Here is a 21,081-nt window from a genome sequence, read left to right as displayed (position 1 = left end):
ATGTAGCTGTGTTAGTCTGTATATTTGAGAACAACAAGAAGTAGACTAACAGATATTTTGGAACATAAGCTTCTTCTACGAGTGTCCCCGTGGGTGCTCCACAATAGGTGTTGGGCTCGCCTGGCGCCGCAGATCGGAATTCTTCCAGCAGTTTCTCCTGGATTGTGCATGCGCCAGCGCGCGCTGCTCCCTTGCGCGTCCCCAGCCACGCGTGCGATCTGGTCCCCGCCATTTCCTTCTCAGCCGCCATCGGCTGCAGACGGAATCCGCTCAGGCTACGGCCAGAGTCAGATTAGCTAGAGTTTTACGTGTAAATTGTTGTTTTTTTCTTTCTAAAAAAAAAAAAAAAGAGAGAGAGAGAAAGCAAGAGAGTAAAAAAAAATAAATAAATAAAAATATATAATAAAAAGAGAGAGAGGAGCGGAGAAGATGCGTGGATGTGAAGGCCAGTAGGCCTCCCGCAGCTGCAGGCTGGTGTCCGCGACGGGTAAACAAGCACGAATTAAGTGCTAAGTGCCCTATTAACGACAAAAAGACTCACCGCGTTGTCCTCTTCAGGCTTTAAAAAGCGTGAGTCCTGCCGCGAAGCTATGCCGGCCTCCGATGGGCATAGCGAATGCATTCGGTGCGTGGGGGAATCACACATTACCCAGAAGTGTTCCCACTGTGCTAAGCTCACAGCCAGGGCCAGGAAAGACAGAGAAATGCGGCTGAAAATGCTCCTGTTCGATAAGGCTCTCCAGCCCGACTTGCCGGAGAGGCCTCAACCAGAAGGGCCCTTTGGGCTCCACAAAAGGAAGGCAGCTTCCTTCACCCCCTCGATGCAGAAACGGAGGAAGCTCTCTCCGGCCCGATCCCTGCCGGTGGTCTCAGTGAGCGGGACGGGCGGAGCACATAGCCCCCAGCCGCATACTCAAACAAGCGGCAGCGCAGCAGCACACGTGGCAGAGGCTGAGCCTCCGATTACCAAACAGCTGGCACGCGCAGCACCTAGAGCGGCGGCCAGGCAAGCGCCGGAACCGGCGGCACCGCCACAGGCGGCACCAACCCCTGCGGCGCCAGCGGTGCAGGGCCAACAGGCACGGAGCCTGCAGGCACCGGAGGACCTTATCCGCGCGGCACCGCAGCTGAGCGGGCCGAGCTCGGCTCCGACAGTGGAGCCGAGATCCCCGGCACGGGAGGGGCTGGTGCCAGCCCCGCAGGGGAGGGGAAAGGCAAGAGCAAAAACCCAGCACCACAGCCCTTCTCTGGACAGGGCTGCAGTGCTGCTATCAACAAGCCCTTCCCTTATGCTGCACATACCACCCAGAAGATCTGGGTCTCCACTGGCCTATCCAGAGCCTCCTTCTCCATTCCTCCAACCTACGTCACCATGGCTGGGGCCACCTTCGCCTTTTCTGGGATTGGATCCCTTGGAGTACTATCACAAACCAGCTTCACCGTTATCTGTATCGTCGCGGAGATCTCGCTCACCCAGACATCGGGGGTACGCGCCCCGAGAGTGGTCCAGGTCTCCATCCCCGGACCCGTGCCTGTGCTGCCATGGTCGTTCTTATCATGCTGGACACAGACACCCCAGGCCTACACCTAGGGGCAGGTCCCCCCCGGCTGTCCAATAACCCCGTGGACACTCCCGGCCGGGGACGGAAACACAGCTATCTCAAGGAGAGTTAATTTTAGAACCCCGAGACTTTCCTTCGCAATCCTCCAGCGAGCGGGTGTACCATCGGCCACAGGAACCTGAGAGTTCGAGGGAGGTTTACCCAGGTGGTTCCTCCTCGTCCTCCCCTGATGAGGCCACGGCCCCTGGGGACGTTGCTCCCCCAGACAACCTCAAACAGTTTCAGGAGCTGTTTAAAAGGGTGGCTTTCACGCAAGGCATCCAAACGGCAGAAGTGCAGGAGAAACGTCACAAACTCCTGAAAAATTTGAGACCCCCGGCTTCATCCAAAATCGCTATCCCTCTCGACGAAGCTATTATGGAGTCCGCCACTACCATATGGCAGACCCCGGCCTCTGCTCCGCCTATGAACAAGAGAGCGGATAAGAAGTACTTCGTCCCGGCGAAGGGCATGGAGTTCCTTTTTAGTCACCCCCAACCAAAGTCATTGGTGGTAGAATCGTCTCAGCAGAGATCAAAGACTTCTCAGTACAAATCGGGGGGTTCAGACAAAGATGCCAAGAAGCTAGAGCTGTTTGGCAGGAGGGCATATTCCTCCTCCACCCTGCTATTGAGAATGGCAAATTATGCAGCACATCTAGCGAACCATAATTTTGATAATTACTCCAGGCTTACTTCTCTCATGGATTTGCTTCCAGAAGATAAAAAGCCGGTGCTAAAGGCAATTGTGCAAGAGGGCTACGCAGCTTCGAGGACGGGAGTCCGGATCGCCCTGGACGTGGCGGACACGGCGGCACGCTCAACGGCTACAGCAGTGGTCATGCGTAGAGAATCCTGGCTCCAGATATTGGGTATCCCGAGGGATCTGCAGGCGAAGATTGTGGATCTTCCCTTTGACACGCAGAAGTTGTTTGCAGACTCAACCGATTCGGTCCTCCACTCCAGTAAGGACTCCAGAGCTACACTTAGAACTCTGGGTGTTTATACCCCTCCATATAGGAAGAAAAAGTATTACCCTCAGCAAAGATGATACCCGTACCAACCACAGCGTGCTTAGTACCAACGGGGCTACGACCAAGGACGACATCAACAGCAGCAACAGTACAGAACTCCCAGGCGACGTCCTCAACAAAGCCGTGCATCCTCGGGGCAGGCCCAAAGGCAACAAGTTTGACGGGCATGTCGAGGGCTGGACTATCACTACCATCGCGCAATGCCATTCCCAGCTCATGTTCCATCATCGCCTCCGACCGTTTCACTCCCAATGGCAAAAGATCACCACAGACAAATGGGTACTGGAGATCATAGCCACGGGTTACGCGATCCCCTTCCAGTTGCTCCCACCGCCGAAACCTCCTCCCAGGCCCCACCTCAGGGACGCTTCCCACGAGGCGAGACTCAAACAGGAGGTGGACCATCTTATGTTCATAGGGGCAGTGGAACGAGTGCTGGAGCAATTCCAGGGGAAAGGGTTTTATTCACGCTACTTCCTCACAGAGAAGAAAACAGGAGGCTGGAGGCCCATCTTAGATCTTCGGGGCCTCAACCGGTACTTGCGCAAACAACGTTTTCGGATGATCACAGTCGCCTCCATACTCATGGCACTGGACGATGGAGATGGGTTTGCAGCCCTCGACTTACAAGATGCTTACTTTCATATAACGATCCACCCGGCACACAGGCGCTTCCTCCGTTTTATGGTTGGCAAGGAGCATTTCCAGTACAAGGTTCTCCCGTTTGGCCTCTCCTCTGTCCCCAGAGTCTTTACCAAAACCCTGGCAGTGGTGTCAGCCTACCTGCACAGACAGGGGGTATTTATATTCCCATACCTGGATGACTGCCTATTGAAAGGGGCTTCGAAGGCAGAGGTCCTACACATGGTACGCGTAACAGCAGACACGTTTTCTTCGCTGGGCCTAGTCATCAACCTCGCAAAGTCAAAGACCAACCCCACACAAGACATAGAGTTTATAGGGGCACGTATAAACTCTATTACAGCAAGGGTGTATCTACCCGATGCCCGCTTTCGCGCCATCAGTTTGCTGGTGCAAGTCATTACATACAGCCCCACGGTGCCGGTCTTAACGTGCTTGCAGCTGCTGGGCCACATGGCGGCGGCGACATTTGTGGTGCAAAATGCCAGATTGCACATGCGCAGCCTACAACATTGGCTGGCAAGCGTCTACAAACTGGCATCCCACACTGTCCGCAGAGTGGTATCACCCACGACAGAGGTGTGCAGATCCCTGCTGTGGTGCGTAAACCCCAAGAACCTGCTAACAGGGGTACCCTTTCACCAACCACAAATCTCTATTTTTCTTACTACCAACACTTCCCACATAGGAAGGGGAGCACACATCGGCAACAAGGTGACGCAAGGACTATGGTCCCCTGCGGAACAGTCAATGCACATAAATATACTGGAGCTCAGAGCAGTGTTCAACGCCTGCAAACATTTTCGAGACCACATACAGGGCAAAGTAGTCGGGATCAAAGACAGACAATACCTTCACTATGTTTTATATAGATTGACAAGGGGGAGCCTGATCCCGTGCCCTATGTGCGGAAGCAGTCCGGCTGTGGAACTGGTGCATCGCCAACAATATAATATTGAAAGCCTCGTATTTGCCGGGCGCTCACAACGTGAAAGCAGACCAGCTGAGCAGGCCCTTCGCACTCACACACGAATGGCAGATCCGCTCCGATCTGCTACGACTGATCTTTCACACATGGGGGTTTCCCCAGATCGACCTGTTTGCCACTGAGCACAACAAGAAGTGCCCCCAGTACTGCTCCAGGGCAGGATTGGGGCGGGGGTCCCTGGGGGACGCATTCGCGATTTCATGGAAGGGCCCCCTACTTTACGCGTTTCCCCCCATAGTGCTCATCCACAAGGTCTTGCAGAAAGCCAGAAGGGAGAGAGCCTGCATGATTCTAGTAGTCCCAACGTGGGATTGACAGCGATGGTTCCCCTGCTTCTGCGCATGTCGGACCGCGCACTGCTCCCCCTTCCGGTGGCGCCGGACCTACTCACGCAGGCCCAGGGGTCCATAGTGCACCCACACCCTCAAGGTCTGCTCCTACAAGCATGGCTCAGCTCCCTAGAAAGCACATGTACGGAGGAAGTACAACAAGTCCTGGAAAGTAGCCGAAGGACCTCCACCAGGAAGACCTACAAGCAGAAATGGACTCGATTCACTGCCAGGTGTTCTGCCAAGCAGTTAGCTCCCCTTGACGTTTCTATACCTGTAATACTAGAATACTTATTGGGCCTCAAGAGGGGCGGGCTTTCCCTATCCTCGCTAAAAGTCCACCTCGCCGCTATATCTGCTTTTCGGCATGCAGAAGAGGGGCCCACGGTATTTGCCCATCCTATTGTTACCAGGTTCCTGAAGGGGCTGGTAAACCTGTACCCCCCTTGGAAACCGCTTCCACCATCGTGGAACTTGGACCTGGTGCTCAGCACGCTAACGGGCCCACCGTTTGAACCCTTAGCCACAGTTCCCCTATGTCTCCTTACGATAAAAACAACCTTCCTCCTTGCAATCACGTCAGCCCGCAGGGTGAGTGAGCTCGCAGCAGTTATGGCAACGCCGCCCTGCACAGTATTCTCAAAGGAGGTGGTAACTTTACGGCTGCACCCAGCCTTTGTTCCGAAAGTTTCTTCAGAGTTCCACCTTAACGAACCAATAGTTTTACCCTCGTTTTGCCCGAAGCCTCAGAGCTCCAACAAGGAGGTACGCCTACATCTCCTGGATGTGAGGAGGGCATTGGCCTTCTACGTAGACAGAACTAAGTCCTTCTGGAAAACGGACAGACTTCTAGTCTCTCTCGCTCCCAGGTCAAAAGGAGAGGGTCTCTCTTCACAGAGAATCTCAAAGCACATTGTGTCCTGAATAAAAATGTGCTACGAACTTCAAAAGACTCCTTTGCTGGCCCCGCCTAGGGCTCACTCCACCAGGGCGGTGGCGGCGTCAACAGCCTTCTTCAAGGGCGTTGCGTTAAAGGACATCTGTAGAGCGGTGACCTGGTCATCCTATGACACCTTCGCCAAACATTATGCACTACATCGGGTATACCAAGAGGACACCCGTCTGTTGACAGCAGTCCTTTCGGGGGCAAGCTGCACATAAACCGATTACCCACCTCCTTACTTGGGTTACTGCTGGGTAGTCACCTATTGTGGAGCACCCATGGGGACACTCGTAGAAGAAAGAGAAGTTACTCACCGTAGTAACGATGGTTCTTCGAGATGTGTCCCCATGGGTGCTCCACCACCCGCCCATCCTCCCCGCTTCGGATCTCTGTTTAGTGTTTTTGAGGAGCATCTGAGGTGGTTGGTCAAGGAATTGACGGGGACTGGATTGTGCACGTGGTCGGGGACGCGCAAGGGAGCGGCGCGCGCCGGTGCATGCGCGATCCAGGAGAAACTGCTGGAAGAATTCCGATCTGCGGCACCGGGCGAGCCCGACACTTATTGTGGAGCACCCACGGGGACACATCTCGAAGAACCACCGTTACTACGGTGAGTAACTTCTCTTTTCATGGGCAAAGACCTGTTTCATCAGTTCTTCTGTCAGTCTCTCTGAGACACTCAGGCCCAATTGCGTTTTGTATGGATCAGTGCAATAATCTTGTCCATCACTGTACAACGTTCTTCTTGTTCATGAGCACCTCATTGTTCTAGCCTTTGGTCACCATCTGCTTCGGCTGCCATTTCCTATTAACATTCCTAATAATCTTATACGCCTCCCTGGTCTTACACTCAGTGAAATACTTCTCTGTATCTCCATGCTGTTCCTCTAACAATTTCACCTTATCCATTTTGGCTGTTTTCCTTACCTAGTTGCATTTCACTGTGTATTGCTGTTCTGCCCCCTTGGAAACATCCCTTCTGATATTCATTGCTCTCTTCTGTTGAACCAACTTTAGTGTCTCCTGGGTAATCCACTTACTGATCATCTCTTCTTCCAGAACAGTTTGCTCAATTAGCTCTTCTATTATTGTGGCTATCCCTTTGACTCTCTTATATAGGTTTTTCTCTGTGCCTGTATTCCTGATCTTTTCTTCTCTTTTCTGCTCCGTATGCATTCCCTATTTCTTCCTCTCCTAGGCTCGTCATGTCTCTTGGTTTCTCGAACTGTGTTTTATACTTTCTCTTGAGTCTCAGCTTGATGTTTGCGATCACTACACTGTGTTCCAAGTCCATATCCGCTTTTTGGAAAGTTTGGCACTGCTGTACTGATGTTACCCATCTTCTTATCAAGATCATATCTGTCATGTTCTTAGATTTTCCATTATTCGATCGCCATGTCCGCTTCCTGCAGTCCTTTTATTGGAATGTCATGTTGCAGATCACCATCTTGTGCTCCATAGCAAACTTTAATAGTTTTTTGCCTTGTTTATTCCTTTCTCTGTATCCAAACCTTCCTGTGACTCTCTCCCAAACCTTTGTTGTCTGTTCCAATCTCCTCATGATCAGCACATTTCTCTTCAGTATTTCTTCCAGCATCTTTGTCAAGTCTTTATAGAATAGCTCAGTCTCTTCCTTTGTGCTGTCTTGATGTGGGTGCGTACACCTGAACGACCAAGATGTTGAATGGTTTCACTTTGAATCTTGCTACCAACAGTCTCACACTCACCAGTTTGCATCCTATCTATGCTCTTCTAGCTCTTTTGCTAAGAAGGAATCTGACTCCTGCCTAATGCTTTGTTTTGCTCCCTGATCAAATGAATCCACAACAGTGCCTTTCTCGATGCTGTCTAACACATCTCTGCCAGTCCAGGTATATCACATTGTATCTCTCTATCTCCTTTTGAAGCAGCTCTAACTTTTCAGTTGCCCACAATGTTTGGACCTTCCACATTCTGATAGATAGTATATGTGTTAGTTTAGTTTTCTGTCAGTAGCCAACTTATCGATTCAACTCCGATCACTGAATTGGTATCATGGACTTCGTTTATCTGGGCGGTGTCTGAGCCAGCCTCTTTTATCAGTTAGTTGTACAGGCATTAGATTTCATTTTTATTGTTACTTTGCAATCAGGGCATCGCTGCTCATCTGACCAACCCACCTCCTTTATCCATGTTTGGGACTGGAATGAAACCCCTGTAGGCTTCATGGCAGAGTTGGAGTCACCACAGACCTCCTATTAAGTCTTGGCTTGCAAATAAACTGTGAGAAGTCCATACTTCAAGCCCCTATAGTTCATCCGGGCTCACATAAACACTATCACCGTCAGGGCCACTGTGCCCTTCCAGTGATTCCAGGCCCTTTATCTGAGGGGTAGCTGAGTTAGTCTGTATCTTCAAAAACAACAAGAAGTCCTGCAGCACCTTATAGACTGACAGATATTTTGTAGCATAAGCTTTCGTGAGTAAAGACCTGCTTTGTCAGATGCATTAGTGGGGGTGTTTCAGAGGAGGGTTTAAAGAGGGAGTCTCTGTTCAGGAGAGGGCCTGAGGTGACAAGGTCTGTTCAGTTATGGAGGATGTGGCTCATTATTTACAGTTAATGTGGAGTTGTGAACATCAAGAGAGGAAAAATCAAGTTAGTTCAGTCAGGGAGGACGTGGCCCATTATTAGTAGCTAATATGGAGGTGTGAACATCCAGAGCAGAGAAAATGCTTTTGTAATGGGCCAGCCACTCCCAGTCTCTGTTCAATCCTTGGTTGATGGTGTCAAATTTGCAAATGAATTGCAGCTCTTCTTTGGAGTTTATTTTTGAAGTATTTTTGTTGTAGGACTCCTACTTTTAAATCTGTTACTGAGTGTCCAGGGAGACTGAAGTGTTCTCCCACAGGTTTTTGTATGTTACCGTTACTGATGTCTGATTTATGTTCATTTGTTCTTTTATGTAAAGGCTGTCCAGTTTGGCCAATGTAAATTGCAGTGGGGCATTTTTGGCACGTGATGGCATGTATTATATTAGTAGATGTGCAGGTGAAAGAGCCCCTGATGGTATGATTGTTGTGGTTAGGTCCTGTGATGATCTCACTCATGTACGTATGTGAGCAGAGTTGGCAGCAAGGTTTGTTGCAGGCATTGGTTCCAGGTTTAGAGTTAGTGTGGTGTGGTCTATAGTTGCTGGTGAGAATTTAAGGTTGGCAGGCTGTCTGCAGGTGAGGACAGGCCTGCCTGTCATGGTCTGTGATGGATTGTTGTCCGTGATGGGTTGTAGATCACTGACAATGTGCTGGAGAGGCTTTAGCTGGGGGCTGTATGTGATGGCCAGTGGTGTTCTCTTGTTTTCTCTTGTTGGGCCTGTCTTGTAGCAGGTGGCTTCTGGGTACACATCTGGCTCTGTCAGTCTGTTTCTTCACTTCCTTAGGTGGGTATTGTAGTTTGAGGAAAGCTTGGTAAAGGTCTTGTAGACGTTTGTCTCTCTCTGAAGTATTGGAGCAAATGCCGTTGTACTTTAGTGTCTGGCCCTGTGCTATCTCATTCTGGTCATGCAACTGTTCCCCGCCGTCATGGTGCATGTCTGCCTCAAGCTGCTGGGGCACATGGTCCCTGTCACATACATGGTCAGACTGGCCAGACTTCCCATGCAATGTCTTCAGTCATGGCTGGCCACAGGTTGTGCCCTGGCCAGGGACCCGTTGTCCAAGACTGTGGCTTTACCACCACATATTCTTGCCCCCCCTCCAGTGGTGGACATGTCCAGACATTGTTCTCACCGGGGTGCCATTCCTCCAGCCACCATCATCTATAACTCTTCCTGTGCATGCCTTGCTTATGGGATGGGGGGCCCATTTGGGTTCTTGCACAATCCAGGACACATGGACCTTCACTGAGCAAGTGTTCCGCATAAACCTCCTGGAATTCAGAGTGATCTGCTACGCTTGCAGGTATTTCCAACGGCATCTTGTGCACAGGTCAGTCAATATCCCCACAGACAACACCAACTGCATGTATTATGTCAATCGTAAGGGTGTGGTTTGGCCTCTGTCCCTGAGCTCAGAGGCCATAAAACTATGGATTTGTGCCTTCAGCATCACATTACTCCAGTGGCCACATATCTCCCCAGAGTATTGAATGTGGCCACAGATACCCTCAGTTGGCCATTCAGCAATCACCATGAGTGTGAAATCAATGTGATGGCCCTCAGTCACATGTTCCAGATCTGGGTCCAGTCATGCACAGACCTGTTTATGACCAGAGTTAACAGTAAGTGTCACCAGAGCGAGTCTGGGGAGAGAATCCCTGAGGGACACCTTCTCCACCAAGTAGGATGTTCCCCTTCTTTATGCATTTCCTCCCCTTCCCTTGCTTCACAAGCTTCTGGTCAAGGTCAGACTTGATCGGGCTCGCCTTATTCTCATAGCCCTGGCATGACCAAGACAAACTTGGTATTCTTACCTGTATCTGATGTCAGTAGCGACTTTGAATCCTTTTCCCCTTTGCTTAAACATAATAAAAATCTCATGCTGTCCAGATAACTAGACTATCTGCATTATTTCTGCATCATGGGATTTTTATTATTTTTACCTAAGAAGTCTACTTTTGGGAATGACAAACATGGTTTTTAAAGGTGTGTTTTTTCTCAATATATCTTTAAAGGTTTTTAAATTGTGTCGTATCTGGTCAAGTTGAGATTTTTAAGAACCTCATTTTAATTTGTATGAAATGCACACCTCATTTTTTCAAGTCAAACTTTCCCCCTTGCTGTAACCTTCTGTCTCAGGACTTCAGCTACATCCTTCACCTGATCCGTTCAAGCTTTGCCTCCACATGTGGCTCCTTCATGGTTCCAGAATGCCAGAATTGCATGCTCTTAAGGGTTGAAGAGGTTGCTCTGTAACAGCAGACGGGAGTCCACAGGCAAGTCCTACGTCTACAAGAGGGAGCAGTTCTCTCAGTGGTTGGGCACTAAGCATCCTATTCCTCCTCACACTGCAACCCTTCCCATTCTCTTTGACTACCTGCAGCACCTGTGCGAGCCAGTCAGTACTGTCTGGGTGCATGCTGCGGCATTGGTGGTAGTCTACCAAGTGGAGGATGAGACGTCCTTTCTTGCCTATCCCATCACCAAATGTTTTCTGACAGGTCTGGAAAACACACTCCTTTCAGTATATTGTCCGGTCCCTATGTGGGAGCATAATCATGAACTCCATTGCTTCATGAAACCACCCTTTGAACCCCTTGTGACATGTTCCTGGCTTCACCTATCTATGAAGGTTTCATTTTTAGTTGCCATCACCTTGGCCAGGAGGGTTGGGGAGCTTTCCGCTCTCATGGCCAAACCTTGTTATACTGGGTTTACCAAGGACAGGGTCACTCTTTGCCCTCATCCTAAGTTTCTTCCTAAGGTTCCCTCTCCATTTCACATCAACAAACCTATCAGCTTACCTTTGTTCTTCCCAAAGCCACACTCCGAACCTGCATGTGTGATGTGGCACACTCTGGACGTGTGGTGAGCATTGGCCTTCTATATTGACCTCACAAAGCCTTGGTGCAAGTCTCCTAGGCTCTTCCTTTCCTTTGCGGTGTGGTCCCAGGGTCTGCCCATTTCGTCTTAATGGCTGTCCAAATGGATCTCCACCTGTATTTACACTTGCCATGCGCTTCACTGAAGGGAGCTTCCAGGTACTGTCACTGCCCATTCTGCCTGGTCTGTGTCCTCCTCTACCACCTTTCTCGACATACCCCTTGTGGACATACAGAAGATGGTGATGTGGTCTTCCAGTAATATGTTAGCACAGCACTATGCTCTGTTGCTTTCTCCATTCAAGTGGGAAAAACAGTTTTGTCAACTGTAATTGTTACTGGTCTCCAAACCCACCTCCATTCTGTGACTACTGCTTTATAGTCACCCATAGTGGAGCACCCATCGGGACACTACTTGAAGAAGAAGAGGAATTTACTCACCTTGTGCAGTAATGATGGTTCTTTGTGATGTGTGTTCCCTTGGGTGCTCAACTTCCCTCCCTCCTTCTCTTGCTTTGGAGTGTCTTGCTCTGTTTGCTTGGGTAGAGAAGGAATGGAGGGGTTCATGCTGCATGCATGCCAGATAGTGTAAGGAGGCACTACTGCACATGAACAGCATGGGAAACCGTGGCTATAGAGGAGTTTCCGAGCACCAGCATGAGGATGCACCAACACCCAGAGTGGAGCACCGACGAGGACACACATCTTCAAGAACCATCATTAACTGCAGAAGGTGAATAACTTCCTCTTTTCCAGCTGATTTTGGTGAAATGGCAAAGGTGCAATTATCTCAGCCAAGACCCAAGCCTGAGCTTTAATTTTCAAAATGAACACTCTGAGTTGTACCTCGTCCTAGGAGCACTTATTTCACCCACTAAGAAAATAACATTCTTCTGAAGTGTTTTCATCTTTCCTACGTGGACACTCCCTCTCTCTCTTTTAGGATCAGAAGAAAGTTATCCTGCTAGTCAACTCTTTTCTCTTCTACATCAAAAGTGTAAAAATTAATAACAAAGCAGGTATGTCAGGCTCAATGTGTTACTTCGTCCTTGTGTTTCCATTGGTAGTTTTTTCAGCCTTTTGCAGGGCCGTGTCTGTTAATGCAGCTAAAAAAATTACCAGTCTTTAATTGGAAATATGTAGACAAACGGGTATTGTGTATTATGCTTACGATAAAAGCAGCTTGTTTTTAGTATTCATGCTACAGAAGCTTCTCTTATTATTCATTCATATGGGGTGTTCTTGACAGATTTTCAGTGAAAATGAAGTTTCATTTAGAAGCATGTATTTTTGCAGATGGCAAAGCAATCTCTTCCCCTCTTCTTTCAGACATTCTTGAAGTTTTAGGTCAAGTGGATTTTCACCTGTGCACTGCAGCACGCCAACACGTAGACATGGGAGCTTTCAGCTAGGTCAGTGTGCTAAAGAGCATAATGTAAAAAATCTACCGAAAACTATGTTGGACTAGAAATAATCTGTAGGGAATAATCCTGCATTGATTAGGGATAGACTAGACAACATCTAAACGGTATGTTTCCGTCTTTAACTAACATTTGTATCTGCGCAGGGCTCTGTTGATTGGCCCTGCACGTAAGTGCTGCAGTGACAGGCTCGGGTTTTCCAGTCTGCTGCATGGAAACCTGCTGTAGGCTGAAGGAAAGGAAGCAGCAAATCGAATCCATTCAGGGGTTGTTGGTTCCCCACATTGTGTTAAACATAGCGGTTTTGTAGCTTTTTGCAAGATACATGGGCTGACCAGATGTTCCATTTTTAAATGGACAGTCCTCTATTTAAGTCCCCATGCAGGTGTCTGTACTGTTTTCTAAAAACGGCCAAATTGCCCTGTATTTTCTTTTCTTTCCCATCAATACTGGTAGGTCCTACTGCTGGCCTGATCCTTGCTTGGCAGCTGCTCACTCACTTGGCAGCGAGTGGGGGTGTTCCCAATTCTAATGTTGTGGGTGAGTGTGGTCTGGCAAAGCTGCAGCATGTGGGGCTGGCTGCTCCCCCGCTGGTCCATCAATGCAGTCCTTCTTATGAGTCACCTCTTGGCCAGCAGGCTTTCCCCACTCCCCATGTCCCATTTCCAGTCAGCGCTGGCTGGTTACATGTCACCTCTGCTGCCCACCTATTGGCAGTTTATGAGCTTCCTCTCTCACTGTCCTCTCCTTGCTGTGCCCATTCACCACCCCAGCCCTCCTGCAACTCCCACACCCCTCATATGCAGAGAACCATGCCTTGGTCAGATCATTCAGCACACCAGTGCCCTGGCTGGCAGGCTCTTTCCCTCCCCCACGGCTTCTGGCTGGGCTGACACCCAGGGAGAGCTCAAGACTTTCTTGCCCAGAGCACTGGTCAGGAGGCGCCAAGCCCTGCATGAACCAAAGCCCTACATGGTGCTGGCATGGAAAGCTTTTCTGCCCCTTAGCTAAGCTCTGAAGTGGCGAGGAGGAACCTGTTTCCAGTCTATTTGTGCCCTGACCCTAGTGGTTCCCAGGTAGGGGCACTTAACATCCTCTTCACATGCTCTTCCTCTCCCCTCCTCCTCCCCACTCTATGTCCTGCCCCTGGGAGTGCAGGTCTGTTTTGTCCTCCGTTCCTGTGTTCGGCCACCTCTTTAATGGGTTTGTTGATGCCCCTGCAGCCATGCTTCTCACTTCCTACTGCTCATTGCATCCTTAGAACTTAACTCCCTCGTGCCCACTCTGCAGCAAGGGGACAGGAGATGGCCAGGTTATACTGGTGGCAAGCAACAATTTAGATGTTTTAGCTGCCTTTGCACATTGTGCAGGCAGGAAGGGACACGCTGCTTCTAGTCATAGAGGACTGGCGAGCTGGGGGAGAGATGAGGGGAAGATGATCTCTGGAAAAATATGGGTTAGGTCATCCCTACCCTGCACCCTCAGCCCCTGCAGCTGGAAGCAGCTCACATTGCTTCCCATGCACACAGTGCCAAAAGGCTGCCTGCTTGCCACATTTCCCACAGAAGTCTGGGCAGTGGTGGGGGTTGGGAGTGGGGTGCCTGTGTCACCAACATGTGTTGCCTTGAAAAGATGCAGCACCAAGTACTGGGGAGGCAGGTCCACCCTGGGAGTCAGCCAGGCATGGAGGATGGAGAGCACTGCGTAGGGAAGCTTGGATCAAGTCAGTCAATCAACCCTATCACCATGTGAGAGAGGTGCATGGGGGTGGGAAGAGAGCAAGAGAGTGTGTGGGTAAGATCTCTCCCAGTTTGAACCTTAAAGAAGGTAAATAAGAAACTCCAGCTACACAGTATTTCTTTTTAACAAGGGCTCAGTCAACTTGATGTTAATTTGAACATTTGTACTGCTTAATTCTGTCTGATTGCCATTGAACATGCTTGAATATGAGTAATTTTATTAGGTGTCCCGTATTCAGCGTAGGGAAGGACAGCCACTCTAAGATCCATTGTGTTATGTATTTCACAGTGGTGGGAGCTTTGTTAGGTGTTGCACTATTTAGTTCAGGTTTACACTACAAATTTATATTGGTATAATTACATTGTTCTGGAGCATGACAAATCCACAGGACTGTGTAGTATAATTATATAAATCTACCTCTGCTATAAACAGTGCTACATCAATGAGAGAATATCTTTTGTTGATGTACTGTGTCTAGGAGAGGTGGATTAATTACCCTTATGGGAGACGCTCTGCAAGGGTTATAACAGTGTCTTCATTAAAGTGCTTCAGTGGTGCAACTACACTATTGCAATGCTGTTTGTGAAGACAAACCCCTGGTCTGAAAGAGAGGGAGGGATTTGTAAGAAGGATTTTCAGGATTTCTAACAACAACCTCACTGTCAACCTTCATATACTAAAAGTTGATCCTGACAGTGAAATGCATGTGCTCCAAGGTAATACTTTCTTACAGAGTTGTGAAGTGTGAACAACTTCCACCTTATTTCTGAATTTCTTTGCTCTTGTCAAGCATTATGTCAGCCACATGTATTTGCATAGAAATTTTTGACATTAAATTGTTATTGAAGCAGAATTGCAAAAATTCCAACCTTTTAGGAGTTGTTTTAGATAATGTCAGGTTAACTTTGGAGGGGAAGAGGAGAGAATAAGGTATAAAATGTATTGCCAATTAGGGCTTGTTTTGAATCATAGAATCCTGGGTCTGCAAAGGACCTTAGGTGGTCATCTAGTTCAGCTCTCTGCCTGAAGCAGGGTCAACCCTCACTGAATCATCCCAGCCAGGAATTTGTCAAGCCAGGAGTTAAAATCCTCTAGGGTTGCAGCTTTCACCAACTCTCTAGGTAAAGCATTCCAGTGCTTCACCACTCTGCTAGTGAAATATTTCTTCCTAATATCCAACCTAAACCTCTCCATCTGTACCTGGAGACCATTGCTCCTTGTTCTGTCATTCGTCTCTACTGAGAACAGCCTCTCTCCATCCTCTTGAGAGGCCCCACCCCCCACCTTCAGGAAGTTGAAGGCTGCTATCACATCACCCCTCACTCTTCTCTTCTGCAAACTAAGTAAACCAAAGTCCCTCAGCCTCTCCTCATAGGTCATGAGCTCCAGTTCCCTAATCATTTTTGTTGCCCTCCGCAGAACCTCCTCCAGTGCATCCACATGCTTTGCTGAGGGTACAATCCATCCCTTCATCCAACTCATTCATAAAGATGTTGAACAATACCGGATCTAAAACTGATCTTTGGGGCACCCCCCTTGAAACTGACCACCAACTAGACATAGAACCCTTTGGGCCTGACCATCAAGCCAGCTTTTTATCGATCTTACAGTTCATGTATCCAATCCATACTTTCTTAATGTACGGGCAAGAATGCTATGGGAGACTGTATCAAAAGCTTTGCTAAAGTCAAAGTATATCACATCCATTGACTTCCCCATGTCCACAGAGCCAGTTATCTCATCAGAGAAGCTAATCAGATTGGTCAAGCATGACTTGCCCTTGGTCAATCCATGCTGGCTATTCTTGATCACATTCCCCTCTTCCAAGTGCTTCAAAACGAATTCCTTGAGGATCCCTCCATGATTTTTCTGGGGGCTCAGGTGTGGCTGATTAGTCTGTAGTTCCCTGGATTTTCCTCCTTTCCTTTTTTTAAAGATGGGCACTATGTTTACCTTTTTCCAGTCATTGGGGATCTCTCCCAATCTCCATGAGTTTTCAAAGATAATAGCTAAAGGCTCTGCAATGACATCTGCCAAATCCCTCAGTACCTTTGGATGCATTAAATTTGGACCCTTGGGTATACGAATCCTTTGTGATTTTAAGATCACCAAGGATTTCCTTTCAAAACAAAACAGCAGTCCTGTTAGCGCTTTAAACACTAGCAAAATGATTTATTAGATAATGAGCTTTCGTGGGACAGACCCACTTCATATCTGAAAAAGTGGGTCTGTCCCACAAAAACTCATCATCTAATAAATCATTTTGTTAGTGTTTAAAATGCCACAGAATTGCCATTTTGTTTTGTTAGAATACAGACTAACACGGGTGCTTCTCTGTTACTATTCAAGGGTTCCCCTTATAAGCCAAGCTGGTTGCCTACTATATGTACTTTTCTTACTGCTCATTGGTATGGTTTGCTCTTGTGTCTTCAGTAAGACTTCATTAAACTACCGCCAGATCCCCTGAACTCCTTTCCTGTTTGTATTAGCTTCCCAAGGGATCCTGCCCATCAGTTTTCTCAGGGAATCAAAGTCTGCTCTTCTGAAATCAAGAGTGTGTAGTTTACAGCTCAGCTTTCTTCTTTTTGTCAGAATCCTGAAATCTACCATCTCATAACTGCTGCAGCCCATGAATGCTAGAATCCGTGTTCCAGTTAGATTTACTCTTACGTTCTGGGGGAATTCTGCTTTTCTCTAGATTGTGCACAGAGGATTTTTTTCCCCATTTGGAAGGGTTTACTGTATCTTAAAATAATGCTGTCCTTGCTCTTAGAAACTCAGTTCCTTTAGGGAGGTCCAGTAGCACTGTCTCGCATGTTAGTATGGCATTAAGATGTGGTGGTCCAGTTTGCAAATCCTCTTGCTCAAATTTGCCTTCTCTGTCCCCCCTTCTGCCTCCCCCGAAGCTGTTGTATTTATGACATCCTGAGGGACATACAAGTAATATTATGTGTGTCACACAATGGTAGATTGGTTGAAAATCACTGATATAAACAATGTGTGTAATTCTCCTCTCACATTAATTGGCACAAATGAAACTGATTAATTTCCTAGTGTCAGTAATGAAATCATTGAGCTTTTTGCTCTCATTTTACTCCCAAGAATCATAATTGCCTGCCAGCAACTTCTGTGGATGCATGGTGCCGTTTTGCGCCGGGACTTGCGGGCACAGAGTAATGGAACTCTGCAATCCCAGACATACAGTTGGCTGGGGGTAGGGGCTGGAGCCAACTGTGTACCAAGTCCTCTTTTTTTTTTGGGGGGGGGGGTCACAAAAAAGGCACTGCTGTTCCATAGGCAGTTTTGCTTCTTTACCCCTGATGATCTCCTCGCTGTGGGGTTCATTTTGGTTCAGACCTGCAAGGGTTGGTAGTTCAAGCTTTTCTGTGTTATTTACAAGGCATGAGTTTTGATCGTAAATACTCCTCATTCCACATGCGACAACAGAAAAAGGAGCCTGTTTGTTTCTCAAGAAGCAGAATTGTTTTAGAATTACATTCCTGTGACTTCACATTTGGCTTCAGATGGTCTTTTAGACACAGCAATTGTTGGTAAAAAGCAATTCACAAACCAGTAATTTCCATTTCCATACATTTCTTCACTATTTTGGTGTCCTGTGCTGAATATATTTGTTTGCTCCCAAGAATGGAATGATCTTGTTGGAGTAGAAAGGCAAGTTTCACATCCGTCACTTCCAATGGTGAAAGAATAGTCTTTCATTTTTGAATTTGAAAATAATCTTGATTTTTTTTTCTACGACATCTGTGAACCGGTGATATTGGCTGTAAATACGAGCCTGGCTAGCTGTTAACTAATTGGGGAAAGAGAGAAACTGTTGCTATTCAGCATGAGAGACAATTGTTGTTTAATCAAAGTTGAGTTTCCATCCATTCTATTCCCACCTTGAATCCACATAGAAACAGAGAGGCATGATTTTCTCTTGCTAGAAATAAGCATCTAAGCAAGCCAGCCAAGAGGTAGTTGAAGATTGACAACAGAGGAAGAACTGTAGAGAAACAACCTTCGTCCTTGAATCTTACATACAAGACTGTTCTTGCTGTTCTTTGCTAGGCCAGTAAGAATATAAAATCTGAATTGTTTTCACTGTCCTTTTCTGGTGCCTCTGGATATTGAAAATCCTAGAAATCATAGTCAGTGTCAGCTGAACTTCCCACATCTCTTTTATCAGATAGTGGTCAGTTGATCCTCCATGACTCAATAACCACCTACTTTTGACTATTCCAGAAGATTGAGAGTTTCATTTTTTGCCACAACAATTGAACTTTCTTCTGATTCCAGGCACTTTGTAGAATGTGACTAATGGTACAGTTCTTCATCCAGGTTAACTGGCTTAGTAATAACATTTTTGCTTTCATCTTCATATTCATTTTATTTTGCCTTCAGAGCAAGTGAATAGGTGTTGACGTGTGGAGAGAAATCATTCAATACAGTGGCTACCATGATGTCTCATGTTCTTTAAGAATGATCAAAGCTACTATTTTATTATCTCCGCCACTGTTTCCATGTACAGCTGCATTATAGGATCCTTCTGCCTTGATCTCTTTTCCAGTGGGAATAATAGTGAAACATATATTTTGGCCCATCCTTTCTAATGCTAGTCCAGACTTCCATTCCTGAATCTGCCTCTCTTCTTCTCAATATTCAGGACATAGCTTGCTTTGGTCTGACTCCTTGCTTTAATGTACCTCATTAATCACTAGTGGTCACTGTAGAGTGATACTATTTTACTTTCTTGTCAGCAGTTTGAGCACATATCTTTTCTTCTAGCCTTGGTAGAGAGTTGCAGAGCAAATCTAGGATTTTTGAGCACCGGTACATTTCTATTTTGTGCATAGTGCTATTTCTGGATTACCAGTATAACTAAGGAGAAAGAGAAAAAATGGTTAAAGTTAAGAACAAGCTGCACATAAAGTCCTTCAGTATTCTGATTGTTGTAAAAAAATAACCTATATATTATTCTTCTGTCTTGAATATGCTTCAGATTCTGACAGTTAAAGATTTCTTGATAACAGCTCAGTATCTTTCCTGCATGGTTATCTAGAAAAACAGGATAGAAAGATTATTGGAACTTTTACTTTAGGTTAATGTTTTATACTATCCCTGTAAGTTGTTCCATTGGATTTCTTTCTGTTTCCTGTTGCTTTCTTGCTTCGTAATTGAAGGGAGGATTCAGACCTATCCAGGTAATTTTAATTTCTGGTTCTGCATGGCATAAGTGTTTATTTATCACATATTTCATTGTTAAGTTATTTTATGTATTAATGTATGATACATAACTTATGTGCTTACTTTTAAGATTATGAAAACTGTAGTAGGAGTGAGAATTTCTAGTGCTCTGAAGGCTTTCACATCCTTGACACTGTTGCTTGTCTTAAAGAGAGTTGAGACCTGAGCTTCCTATTGCTAGGTTGCTTTGTTCCCTGGGGACGTCTCTGGCGGTTACATTTGTGTGATAAGTTACTTTATGCAAGTGTACTGGAAAAGTTTGGTGCAATTCAGAAAGGGATGCCACCATTTTGAAAAGGAATGCAGGACAGATAGCCCCTCCAATCTTTCAGTAGGGTAAAGAGGGTAAGTATGGGAGGATGAAACTCCCCCCTTAAAAGTCTGAATGTTAGATGTTCTGATATTTTTTCAGTGAAGTTTTCTTGATCTTTGACTATCTTATCAAATCATTTATAAAGGTGGTATTTTTTCAGTCTTCTGCACCCTGTAAAGTAAATTTTGCCTAGAATCTTTTTCTCTCACCATTAGCCAGAAAGTTAGTGCGTATAGCTCAGTAGATACACATTAATGGTAATATTTTGATGTAAAGCTTGATTGTTTGTTCTTAGTCTGTCTTTCTCATTTTGTGACTTGTAAAACTGGGGATTGTGTAATGGGCCACTATTAAAAAAATGAATGGAAACTGTCCTGTAATTTTCTGAATGTGTGGCAACCCTGTGAAAGAGTGTGTGTGTTTACATTACATGGTTTTCTCCAGTGCCTTTTTTGTAAAAAAGAGGTGCTGGTACTCAGATGGCTCCCTGTCCCCTCCCCACAGCCAGTCCCATGGTGGGGGCTGCCAAGGTTCCGGTACTCAGTACCAGCAGAAGAAAAGCACTGGTTTTCTCTACTGTTATTTGATATTACAAATTCTTTTCTGGAAGAAATAACTTTTGAATTTTTTTTGTTTGTGTTTTGCTTCCCTCCTTTAGTTTTTTCAGAGGCCTCAACTACAGCCTTCTAGAGCTGCCATCCAGAACAGCAGTTCTTCTCTCCGTCCTGGTACACAAACGCCGACTGCCGTGTATCAAACAAACCAACACATCATGATGGTTAACCATCTGCCAATGCCGTATCCAATACCCCAGGGACCCCAGTACTGTATACCACAGGTATATATAAGCACATGTGATTCTGTATGAGCTACAGTTATTGTTCCTGGTTTAAAAAAAGATGGTCTTTTGGGACTGCAGGAAAGGCAAAGGATAAGCTTAATACAATTAGCAGCATGAGCCCTCTCTTTTTCGTCATTAAATGTATGTTTATCTAATGAGGCTGAGGGTGGAAAGGGGATGATCTTAAACTATATCCTTTTTATTTCTGAGATGAAAAAATTCTACCATGATTAGTCTTCATCTGATAGAGATGAGGAAAAATTAAATTTCTCAAAAACATTGAGCACTGTAATGTCTCTTAAATTGATTTAGGACCTGTGCTAATACTATTAAACATTGGGCTTTGTTTGGCCTGCATTACAGAAAGAGGGAAAAGAAATAAAGCTGATTATGGTCTGTCTCAGCACTAATTGCCTTCATATTTTTACCTCAAATGACACAGAATGCATTTCTTTCTTATGCCATTTT

At 46.5% G+C, this 21,081-nt stretch overlaps 1 protein-coding gene across 16 annotated transcripts in view; it reads left to right on the top strand.

Moving 5' to 3' along the window:
* Positions 1 to 21,081, top strand: part of EIF4G3 (eukaryotic translation initiation factor 4 gamma 3) — a 505,170-nt gene that overhangs the window by 136,195 nt on the left and 347,894 nt on the right. For all 16 annotated transcript variants that reach the window (XR_012642393.1, XM_074976024.1, XM_074976018.1 and 13 more), the window contains one exon: positions 20,431 to 20,610. Coding sequence is in view for 15 of the 16 variants with exons in the window: in XM_074976024.1 (XP_074832125.1) it covers positions 20,431 to 20,610 (180 nt within the window). In the remaining variant the exon portion in view is untranslated. The remainder of the gene's footprint in view (positions 1 to 20,430; positions 20,611 to 21,081) is intronic.

Source organism: Carettochelys insculpta, chromosome 23 (assembly GCF_033958435.1).
Source record: "Carettochelys insculpta isolate YL-2023 chromosome 23, ASM3395843v1, whole genome shotgun sequence".
NCBI classification, from domain to species: domain Eukaryota; kingdom Metazoa; phylum Chordata; order Testudines; family Carettochelyidae; genus Carettochelys; species Carettochelys insculpta.
Note: the sequence above shows the minus strand (reverse complement) of the source record. Positions and strands in the feature narration are given on the sequence as shown.